Source organism: Calonectris borealis, chromosome 6 (assembly GCF_964195595.1).
Source record: "Calonectris borealis chromosome 6, bCalBor7.hap1.2, whole genome shotgun sequence".
Taxonomy (NCBI): domain Eukaryota; kingdom Metazoa; phylum Chordata; class Aves; order Procellariiformes; family Procellariidae; genus Calonectris; species Calonectris borealis.
This window is the reverse complement of record NC_134317.1, coordinates 469564-482007: the sequence shown is the minus strand read 5'-3', so window position 1 is coordinate 482007 and position 12444 is coordinate 469564. Positions and strand designations below refer to the sequence as shown.

General features: G+C 34.9%; 1 protein-coding gene across 4 annotated transcripts in view; it reads left to right on the top strand.

The window, feature by feature from the left end:
• The window catches only part of PKP4 (plakophilin 4), a 100550-nt gene that overhangs the window by 52702 nt on the left and 35404 nt on the right, over positions 1-12444 (top strand). For 2 of the 4 annotated variants that reach the window (XM_075152606.1, XM_075152605.1), the window contains 4 exons: positions 4702-4736; positions 9300-9425; positions 9590-9780; positions 10613-11171. In XM_075152606.1, the coding sequence (XP_075008707.1) occupies positions 9622-9780; positions 10613-11171 (718 nt within the window). In that variant the 5' untranslated portion in view covers positions 4702-4736; positions 9300-9425; positions 9590-9621. Of the gene's footprint in view, positions 1-4701; positions 4737-9299; positions 9432-9589; positions 9781-10612; positions 11172-12444 lie in introns of all 4 variants that reach the window. The other 2 variants (XM_075152608.1, XM_075152604.1) reach the window with 1 other exon arrangement.

The window sequence follows — 12444 nt, the reverse complement described above, 5'->3', positions numbered from 1 at the left end:
GAAATATGTGTGAAGTATATACATTTTCAACAGAATTATATATTTAGCTTTTTACAGCTTTTCACCATTTTAGAAATATTTAATAAATAATACTTAATTTTTTCAGCTGTTGCCTTTTTTTAATGACAACAGCGGCATATTCAAGCAGTTAAGATAGGAAATCACTACTTTTCTCTCAAGCGGTACTGCTTAAATCAGAAATACATTTCATCTTATGGAATACTTGCTAAGATAATAGGCTTAAACTGTTTCACATCATATAATACCTGCAAGAGATGTATGTAGTACCGAGAATTTAAGTTAACTGTCCAGTCTAGAAACTGAAGATCACAGTTGTGTTTACACAGTTTTTAAAAAATAGCATTTTAACAAAAATTAGAAATCTGCAATTTTCCTAAACTTTAGTATTGTTCCTGTAGCCTTGCTATTCCATACACAGCTACTGTCAGAGACCTGGCTGTGACCTCCACCAGCCGGTTCTGCCTTTGAAGTGTGGCCAAGTCCTTGAGCTATCACAGCCATTCGACTGAGACGAACATTGACCTCCTTTTCTAACTTGGAAATCCAAAGCTGGAAAGTGTTTATCTGAGAGCTATCACTTGAAGAATGTAAAATGGTACTAGTGATATTTAGTACATTTTGTCTCTAAATGACTTCATACAAAACCTTTTCCATTTATCAGGTTGTTACTTTTTTTCCAGATTGGCAGCTGGTTCAATTTTGTGTCTAAGACATCAGATTTGAACTAAAGCTGTAAGATGGCAAAGAAAAGGTGTGAAATTAAGAAAGGGACAAAAAAAAACCCCAAAAAACCCAACCAAACAAAAAAAACCACCAAAACCAACAAACAAAAAACCCAACAACATCAAAAAAATCCAGATACTTAGGAAATAAAAGTGAGGGGGGAAAAAAAGGCAAAGGATCAAAAACAAAAAAAGGGATTTACTTCAGCAGAGTTTTCATGCATGTTACCAAATATTTGTGTTACTGGCTAAAAAATTAGTGTTTCAGTGTATGTATTTTATATGCACTTAGTGTAGAGTTCTGTTTTTATTTCACTTATTCTTTGTGCTCTTGCAAAGCAGATTGAGAAGGGAAGAGAAAATTCTTTTCATGTACATGACCGTATGTCTGATATTTTATCTATGCTTTCCGTCCATAACATTTAAAAATAGCTGCTATACTCTAATATCTCTAACTTCTTTAATTGAAAACTATATACATCATACCAAACTGTTCTGAAAGAAAAATACAATTTCTGCACATCTACCCTACTAACCTAATTCTTTTTCAAGGATAATAGTGGGCCAAAATTAAGTGGGTTTAAAAGTGCAGTGCACCACATATGGGCTCTCTTTAGATATATTACATGTTAATATCAGGAAGAGACAGCATAATGACTAGTTAATGGCAGCAGCTTCTCGTTGGTAGTGCAGTATTTGACTACACTAGTTTTTAAACAGTGGAATAAAATGCATTAGACTTACTTATCAAAGCTGAAAGATTTGGTAACTTCAAAACATTTCATCTGTAAGGTGACAAAATCAGATGATGAAGTCAGTAGGTGGTAGATGCTGGACTTCTGCAAAAACAGTTTAGTAAGAATCAAGTTAAATTTTTAACCAGTTTAGTTGTTCACGAAGTAGCTTTCTACTTGTAACCCATAGTCAGAGCAACCTTTATTGTTCATAAGTACTGTACATGTAAAGAAAGTTCAATTAGCCAGTTGTGTTGGGCAGAGATACGTTTGGGGTTTTTTTATAATCTTGTGTATGTAAGGGTAAAGTATTTGTGTATGCTTAGCACTTTTTAGCTTTGCTAGCACCACTGAATGATGTCATCTAATTATAAGGAATTGAGTTTCCAGAAAGTCTGAGGAATAAAGTAAAAGGTGAAGAGTGTAAAACTTGATGTTCAGGTAGCATGAGAATTCTGGAGCCAGCGTTCACACTATCTGTCAAATAGTCTTCATATTTCTTCATTTCAGTGGAGCAAAGTATTAATGAATAGGCTAACAGTAATTGATTAAAGAACTCATTATATCCAAGTTTGCTTGGTGAAGAGTAAAGAATATACTCTGTAAAGAATTAATGTAAATTAACTAACATTCAGAACTCAGCTTTCAATAATTAAAATTCATTCAGTTTTATACAAATTCTTTTGAATTGAATACCAATTTCAGGACAAATTTCCCCATGAATTTTTAACAACAGAAATATTTTTAAAGGTTTCATCAAAATAGATACAAGATTCAGTTTGCAAGCAAAAAAACAGTAAAGTTGCACGGAATTTACTTTGGCATGTAGTTACAATCCCCAAAATATGCCAAAGAAACATTCTGGAGTTAAGGCACTAGTTAGATTCAATGGTAGTATACTAGAAATGAAAAATATTTTACCTTTTTATTTAAAATGAATGACATTTAGCCCAAGGCTGTGCAAAAATTGAGGTTTGGTGGTCTTAGCGCTGCTTACTGCTCTGGAATAGCCGGGTGGTGGTCGTCCAGTTCCTTTGCTGCAGAGTTCCAGGTGTCTCTAAATACTTTTGGTTTTTCACAGAGCTGTCTAGCTTGTCTACTGCGCTCACTTAGTCTGTTCCTCTGCGGAGAAAGTTGTAATAGCTTAAGAAATAACCATCTGTAGCTCTTTATTACCTCCTATTATCTGGAGGCTATGACCTTCTTTCCTGAAACGCCTTAGCAGGTTCTGTCATGCAAAATCTGGGTTTGTTTAAATCCCAATTTAAACTATACCACTAAAGGTAGTTTAATCTAATCCACCTCACTTTGCATTCAGGTGGAATGACAGAACTCACATGGTCACAGTAGCTGAGTTTTGGGGAAGGTAGCTGCGGGTTGTTGTAGGGTAAGTTCTGAAACTGTCCTAGTTAAACCCACAGGATGATATTCGATTGAACTAGTTGCTTATCCTGTTTTGGCATGTAGTTTGATTTTGTTTATGTACTTACTTAGTGTTTCTGACATTGGACTTGTGTTCCAGTACTGCTAAGTGATTTCATCTTTGTCTAAACTTAAGATATTTGTGCTTCTGGGCTTGGACAAGATGGTCCTTCAGGAAAAAGAAAATATCTGTGGAAGTTCAGGCATGCATCTGAATTTAATGGAGTCTGTGTTTGAGCACCCTTCTCTCCACAAGCATCTCAGAAATACAGTAGAACACAAAGAAACTTCTGAAGGCATATCAGCCTGGAAAGTCTCAGTCTGGAGTTCAGCTCTTCACCTGTAATTCTATACACCAATTTAACTGGTCCACTTTATGTACATTCTAAAGAAAAAAATAGTGTAGCACCCCAAAAGACACTAAAACTGTAGACTGAGGGAAAGAATAGCCAATATGTAGTAAAAATTCTGTTACTACCTAGATATGAAGTTGGCTTTCAGACACTTGAATTCTCCTTTTTCTTTAAAAAAATTTTATTGTAATTGTAGTTTAGTTTGTGCTAATACGCAAGTTTAGCACTCTTTTATACACAAGTACTTTGTTTCCAAAAAAGGCTCCTAAATGATTGTTTTTGTTTTAGAAAATAGGTATCTAGTATTGTTCATGTTGCTGTGCTGAAGTTTTTTGTAATTGGTAGCTGTGATAGAAAGAAGTAAAATAAATAATACTAATTTAGAAGTAGATACATCTTAGCCGAAATCAGTTTCATGCTGGTATTTAGACATCATAAAATCTGATGGACTTGCCTGTTTTTCCTTTAAATAGCTTTTTGTTTGGAAAATAGCAGCTTATAATCATTGCAAAAATGATTTAATATTCAAAGTTTTATAGTTTGTGTGTAGAGTGAGGAGATACTCTACATATTTTTGTGGAAAAATGTATTTAATTTTAATAATACATGGATGAATTTTGCTTTTGTCTGCAAAGGTAGTCGTGCATCAATACTATTATCAAAACATGAAAGAACATTGCTTTGTAGAAGAAAAAATGGTTGAGGTAGTTTGATATAAAATAGTTACTGGAAAAATATAAGAGAAGTAGGGGTTTACACTGATAGTAAAAACACCTGCTTGATCTTGTGAAATAGTTGTTTCTTAAGGCATCTCTTTAACCTTGACAATGTAAAATCTGTTATCTGTTTACACTTAGACGTGTACATGTTTTGGTATGTCAAATGGTTTGACTTCTCATCATATGCAAAAGATCAGAATTCTCTCTGGAAAATGAAATAACAGTAAAAATTGTAGGTCTGTTTCTGTTCATTGTTTTCAAACGGCTTTACCTGTAGAAGCAAAACGCTCTAGAGTCGTGATTCCCAAGCTTCCTTTGCTAGACCCTACCATGAGTGGTGAATGCTCCTGTCTTGAAGTGGTTTGTTTACTGCTAATCATACACATATGACTGTGAACTGCTGTATACTATTTTATTTACGTCATTACGCCTTAAATAGGAAGTGCGTATCATAAATCATGCTCTTACCTGTCCTACTGCAGATAGGTTACGCTGCTTGATAATTTGCCATACAGTAAGTTACAGGCCATTCCCACTGAATAATGCAAAATTCAAATCAGTAACCAACACTTTAGTTGTCAGGTGTAACGTGCTGCAGAGTGTTATTTACATGGGGTATTGAAACTTGATCTGCTGGGGGGTTTTGTACGATTTTGTATACTTTGGTTAAAAAAATAAATCCAAACTAGCCACATGGTTCATTTTTGTGATAATTTTTTTCTTTCTGCAGCTCTACTGAGAAGTCATTTCCTTGGAGATCGTCAGGTATTGTCTTTTAAGTGTACATTTTGCTTTAAGTCCAAAAAACTTTATTTTCTTGGCATTCATTGCTTGTTTTGAAGAGAACTGAACATCAGCAGCAATGCTACGTATCTTTTTCAAGTATCTTTTCTAAAGTATAACATTAATATCTTCTTCCTCACACATGAAGAGACTTGTGTGTTCCTCTATTATTGCAAAAGGTTGTTTTGGCTTAGAGGTAGTTGCAGGTATTTTTCTTGCACCTTTTTGTGCCTTTGCATTTTTGTGTGAGATGTGACCGTAACAAAAGTCTTGTGTATTGGGTCTCCTTTGCAATTAATTAAAAAATACTTTTGAGTCTTCCCCTTGGCAGGTAAGGATTATGGAAAAATACTGTATGTTTTAAGCTTGAAAACTGATTTTCTTTTTACAGATATTCCTTCTTAACTGAGGAAATCTCCAATAAGAGAAGGTTTTTCTGAGAGTGCTTTTTCTATTTTTGTATCTCAGGACAGTTTGAACTTTCTTTCCAAAACAATAAACATTTGTTTGTAGTACTTCTACATCTACTCTTGAGTATATTAGGTGGAATAGATAGGACTGTATCTTAAAAGTGACATTCAAGTGTCTTTGAAATAAACCAATCTGTCCTTAACAGATCAGAGCATTTAACTAGTTAGGTTTTTTGCATCATTTAAAGTATTTAATATTGAAGAGTCAATGTTCTGAACAGTGATTGTCTCTTTAGAGTGATGAAGTGTATGTGCAGAAGTCAATATGTCAAAACAACGCAGCAGGATCAGAAATGGGACTTTGACTCCCTGTGAATTGCTTTTTGCACTGGATCGTGTTTCTCTAATGCAATCATGTACTCTTGACAGAATGTCATATTAAGCAAAACTGATCTAATGTAATCAAAATACAATTAGCATTTTAGATAGCGTGTTAAAAGTTTTATTAACCAAGTTCTGCATAGTGCTAATATCATATCTTTATATAAGGATGCACACAGTTTTAAGAGCTATCCAGTTTCTGCTGTACAAAGAATAACACATTGTAGTTATCTGCTTGTTCACTCAAGCATATTCATAATTATGATAATTGTGACTATTTTAGGTAAATAAGTCTCTCAAATTATCTACTTTCTCTTCCTGTTTTTTATTTTATTTAGAGACTAAGCTCTTAAACTTGTGCATAATTGTATTTACATGGTTTCAGTTGCCATCATGGTATCACCTCTGCTGAGGTGAGGCACACATTAGCTTTTTTCCTTTCTTTTAAATATAATATTCTCAACAGCCTACTCGTCTTGGCATTTAAATTTTGCTAGTCATGGTGGTGCTTTTCAGGTATTCTTTTAGCAATGTTTTTAAACAGAAGCCAAATTTGGTTTTTTCCAAGTAATTGAGAAATTAGTTTTACTTATTTTTTCACTGTGAAAATTATTTTTGTGTTGTTTTGGGGTTGGTTTGTTTGTTTGTTTGTTTTAAATTGTATTATTTCCCCTGGTTCTATAATGTTGCAGTGACAGTTCACAACTGGTAAAGATACCTTCTGACAGATCTCGGTCGTTGTTTTGCTGATTTATCTCATCCAATTGCATTCCATTCTTTCTTTCATCTATCCAACTTATGTTTTTATTTTATCCTTTAATTCTCTCTTCCCATTTGTGTGTTTCTTTTCTTTAGAAGTCTCCTGTGTACATCCCTGCTAAGAAGTCACTTAACATATGGCAAAAAATCATATTTCTATTTAAATACCGTATGCAATAATATAAATCTAGATGTATATTTCTCACATCTCTATGTATCTAAAGTAAGGCTTTTCTGGAGTAATTGCTCAGAAGTGGACATGTCTAAAAAAAAAAGACATTTTTTGCTTAGAATTTTCTGATATACGTTTCATTTAATGTTTACATTTATGTTGTGATTATAGCATGATTGTGGGTTTTACTTACTTACAGATTCACTCTTGAACTTTGTTTTGAAGTGTCACTAGATGATGCTTTACCAACTGCAATCTGAAAAATACTGAAGTTAAAGATGAATGAAAACACTCCCTTAAATCACCTTTTTTTCCTGACTGCAGATAGTTTATATCGAAAAACATCAGTAGATGATGTGATAAGATGTGACCATAGCTGTAATTGCTTTATGCATCAGTAGAATTATACAGAATTTTTAACAGAAATATAAAATGATGTTGTTTTGCAGATGCTTATAAATAGAATATTAGATCAGCAGCCATTTATCAAAAGGCTGTTATTTTATTCAGGGCACTCTCCACATGATTTATAGTAGCAGAGAGAGATAGACAACAATTCATTGTACTGTGCATTCTTGCCTTTGTTAGAGAGCCTAAACAATCTTTATTTTTTAGCATTGTGAAAGCATTTGCTTGGTGGTAAATGTGTGATGGAAGCGAGGTTTTGGTTCAGACCTCTGTCTTAGGAACATCTGTACGGCACTGCACAATTGAACTTTATTCTTCCTATGTGTTTCTCTCAAAATTGATTATTTATCAGTTTGACATTGAATTAGCATCATGTAGTATCCAGTAGCTAAGATAACAGGGCCTTGTATTATTTAAACAAAAAAGATTGAAGATTAAAATATTGAAGTTGAATATAACTATAATTTAAATGTCCCAGTCCCCACAAGTATTTTATTCTAAAGAGTATGTAGTACTCACTGACGTCTGTTATGATCTGTTATCGAGTTGGCGTAACAGGAGCTCTGGAAGTGAGTTATTTCAGTGTTGGTTCTCTGTATCATTTCTAGGCATACTGATGATTAAATTAATGGAAGTGTAGTAACACTTCTTATTAAATCTTAATTAAATTTGGTCAAATTTTACTAGATGGTTTCGACCTAAGAATGTACTACTGATAAATAACTGTGCTGACTGCCTGTAATTTCTAAGATGTACTGATTTTTAATTTTTTTTTTTTAATCTGGTATTTGAAGTGTGTTCGAACATTCCTCATAATAGCAATTAATGAGTAATATTTTTAGTATGAATGTTCCATTATGGCTAATTGTGCAAATAGTGAGACACCTGCATTTTCTGTACAGCTGTTGGTAAAAATCAGAGTATTTCTCTACAGCTTGATAGGTACCAATACTCTGGTTTTTATTTCTCTTTTGAAGTATACTGTAATAACAACTGTTATAAAGAATTTCCAATAGCTTATCTGTCAGGCGTTTTTTGTTTTGTGTTTTGTTGGGTTCGTGTGGGATTTTTTTCCATAAATGCCGCTAGATTTTATATCGGGGTATTCTTCATCAGTTTGAGAGAGTTTTTGTTAGCTATTGCATAGAATTTATTTCAGTCCTTTTTTCCATCTTCCTCCTAGCATCAAATTTCTGCAAACTCCTAACAGTTTTGCCTCTTTCTGTAATGTGCTGTTATATTCGTTTTCAAAGAGCACTTAGCAGGCTTCACTGTCCACAACTTGCAACTTTTGACATGAAGCAGTTTTTGCTAGACTGTTGCTTCTTAGGATGTTTCTTTTGGTTTCCACTCTAGGCTCATTCATGTACTTCTTCAGCAAGAATTTACGTATCTGGTGTTACCTTTAAATGTAACCCACATTTCCTCCTCCCCTTCCTCAGGAGGACATTAGGAAAAATTTCTTCACCGAAAGGGTTGTCAAGCTGGAACAGGCTGCCCAGGGAAGTGGTTCAGTCACCATCCCTGGAGGTACTTAAAAGATGGGTAGATGCGGTGCTTAGGGACATGGTTTGGTGGTGGGCTTGGCAGTGTTAGGTTAACGGTTGGACTCAATGATCTTAAAGGTCTTTTCCAACCTAAACGATTCTGTGATTCTAAACTGCATCTCTGACGCCTGTTCTTCATCAGTAAGTGCAACATGATGGCAATTGAATGCTTAATATTTCTGTCAAAATAATTTTGATTCAGTTTTTCTTCTTGTTTCGTGTCCTCATCTTTGTCCTTTTTTTCCAGACTATGTTTAACTTTTTCCTTTCTTCATAATAGCGTTGTGATGTCTCCTTTGCTTTCTCTTATGTATGATCACACTTTCCTTTGCTGTCTGTAAAGTTCAGCTAATATTCTTAGAACTGAAGTTAGCTTAAGAATTGTTAAAAAGTAAACATTTGGATAGTAGTATATGAAGTAAAAAATGTATAAAATTTGCAGCAACTTCTGTTGCTGATGAACAGGGATTAAATTCAACTCAGCCTTTTACTTATGAAGTTCTTGAAATTATAGGACCTTAAGACAAGCGGTAGCTATCCTCTGTGCACTACAGCATAGTTGCACGATGTTTCTACTCTGCAAAGTATACTAGGTAATCAATTACATTTTGCATTAAAATAGGTTGGAACGTACATTTGAAAAATTTGAATTGTAGAATTACATCAAAACTACAGGAAACAAGGTTCTTGGACATTAGCATTAACATTCTTTTCATTTAGTTTGGTAGATGATACCTGTCTACCACTAGACTCTGTTTATGTTGGAAGTAAGTTCTTCATTAGTATGTGTGAAAAAATTATTATGATTGAGTTTGCAGGAAACTTAAACATGAAACATTGGGTTTATCTTATTAATTTATTCTTTCAGATCCTCCGACCACCAGTGTAAACAAACCCCAAGTGTCAGAGAGTGTTCATACCAATGCCTATGACATTAGGACAGAACCAGAACAAGGGAACCTCTACTCACCAGAACAGACATCTCTCCATGAAAGTGAGGGTCTGTTGTGTGCATTTTAAATATTAGAATGTATTTCTGTATTGACTGTATAAAAATGTAATACAATTATGAATGTAACAAATAACAAAGTTATATAATATTTTATTTTTGTGAAGTTGTTCGATGCTTTTATTCTTATGCTGGCTTCATATCTACAGGGTCTGTAGGTAACTCACGAAGTTCAACACAAATGAATTCTTATTCTGACAGTGGTTACCAGGAAGTAAGCAGTTTCCATAACAGCCAAAACTTGAGCAAATCAGAAAACAGACAGCAGCATTCCCTTATTGGAACCGCTAATAACCATCTGGTGAGAAGCTCGCGAGCTGAAGGGCAGACATCAGTCCAGGTATGCTCAAAATAGTATACTTCATCTCTATCTGTATACTGTCTGTAACACAGTTTTAAAGACAGTAATTGTATAGCTGGACCTAGCTTTGTATAGGCACGAATTAATGTTATTAAATTACACTTTTATTTCACACCTTCACTGGTTAAGAAGCAGAAATGGCTTGCAGCAGACACAGCTTGTTTGCTGAAATCAGCATGCATGTGATCTGGTTCATTCACTGCAGTTGAAATTAAGTAAAACTTCTGAGGACTCCTGACTACAGAGTACGCTGCTAATATAATATCATCAAAGTATTACTCACTTAAAATTCAGTTGTGATATTGGGGAAAATCTCCTAGAATTTAGCCTGTATGTAAACATAGTGCTTAAAGGAAGATGGTATTTGTGTTCCTGTACCTTCTACTGTTTCTGGCTTTTTTTCCCCTCCTTTTTCATTGATCAGAATGATAGCAAGACAGTAATTGACAAAACTTTATTAGCTTATACCAGAACTCTTTGCATTACTGTTGCTGAATTTCCAAAGTGGTAGAGTAGTGAGGGAGGAAAGCATAGGTGCATATTAACATAGAAAGCCAAATAAGAATGAGGAACAGATTGTTTTTTTAATGTTAAATTGCCATTTTATATATTAAGAAATACTGGTTAGGAAAAAAGTTATTTTATAGGAAAATTTGAAGGAATTACATTTAGGGTGAAAGCTACTCTTCAGCTGCTTTTATATATTGTTAAATTGTGTGCGTTTCTTGCTGACTTCTCTGTCTTATGGGAGAAAAGTATCCACTACATGGCCTAAATGATAAAACTAAAAAATGTTTTTGTTTTCAAACAGCCTTCAGTAAATATTGCTACCAACCGAGTCATGAGACGTGTCAGTTCAGTCCCATCCAGAGCACAGTCTCCCTCTTACATGGTCAGCACGGGTGTTTCCCCTTCAAGGGGGTCGCTGCGAACGTCCCTGGGTAGCGGGTATGGTTCTCCATCAGTTACTGAGCAAAGATCCCTTACTTCTCACGCGTATGCATCCACTACTCTGCCAGTTCAGCGGGCAGCATCCCCGTACGCTGCACAGAGATCTGCCTCCCCAACGGCTGTGCGGCGGATCGGATCCGTTACATCCAGACAGACGGCAAATCCCAATGGCGGGACTTCCCAATACCAAACATCAGTCAGAGTTGGCTCTCCTCTTGCCCTTGCTGATGTACAAACCCGAATGGCTTCTCCATCCCAAACTCAGCTGGGATCTTCTTCCCCGAAACGTTCTGGCATGACTGCAGTTCCACAGCATTTGGGAACAACACTGCAAAGAACAATTCATGATGTTGAACAATATGGACAACAGTATGATATATATGAGAGAATGGTCCCTCCACGTCCAGATAGCCTTACAGGTTAGTAAAAAGGTAAAGACACAGCTTAAAACTCGGTACAAACCTACAACTGCAGAAAACCCGTAATGCAATAGTTGTTTTGTGGATGAAACATTGTAGCACTAGGACATAATTGTGGATGTATCAAATCATTGTAAATACTGATGTCAAACACTATGTATCAATCATACCATAAGTTCCCTGTGAATACTGTCTTTCTCTTAAATTACTAGATTGCTAGCCATGCATTAAATTAAATAATATGTTTTAAGTAGCTAAGTGAAATTCTGAGTCTTCCAAACAGAGGCATTTCAGTATTTTCGAAGAGGAAGTACATTTAAATGTATGTGCACGTTATACACAAAGTAAAAGATACTAGGCTGGAACTAGTTTTATGTCTAGTTCTTTCTTAAAATACGTAACTTGGTACCACTGAATTTTAGACTTTTTCCTTAATATTTCTAGGCTATCTCAAAGTACTTCAATTTAAATATAGGGTAACCATTGTAATATTAGCTTAAAATAAAGCCCTAAAAGGTAGAATCTATTCATATGAGAGGCAGTCCTTATTGGGATGCAGTTACTTTACGTTTTAAGTTCTGTGTGTGTTACTGGGTTTTTTCTGACCTTCATCTAAATGAGCACAGACGAGGTGATTTTGCAGTTAGACCATATGCTCTTTTGAACAGACTGCAATGTCTGTTTTTTCTTTTAAACTATTACACTGCAGGAAATCCCAAAATAATTCTCATTCCTCAGCAAAAGGTGTAAGGTGTCTTCTCCCTCACCCCTGTTTGCAAGACATAGTGATCTGCCAGTTTGATGGGGGGGAGGGGGGCAGAAATCAGTGTGATGTGAAAGACTATTCAGTAGTTTAAATGAATGCAGTCCAGTGGGCTGCATAATTTGTGATGTAACAGCAATCTTGTACTCTTAAAATATTATTAAGGTAGTTTACAAATACTACTGCTTGAGAATATCACCTTACCTAAACAGGTGAACTGATACATCTTTAGAAAAAAGGAGTTATTGGGACAGTGAATCAGTAATTCAGAAACAGATGGTTTAAATTTCATACTTTTAGTATTAAGGAAGTAATTAGCAACCGTGGTAGCCGAACTTAGAGAGCATCTTATTTTATAGCCATCTCCGCTGTAATCTTTCCAGGAAACTTGAAATGGTAGGACTTTCCTGTGCTCTGTGATACAAACTACGAGTAAGAATCCCTCAGTATTATAAAAAAAACTCTTACGTTTTCTAGTATAAATTAGTTTTCGTGTTTCTTTAGAGGGAA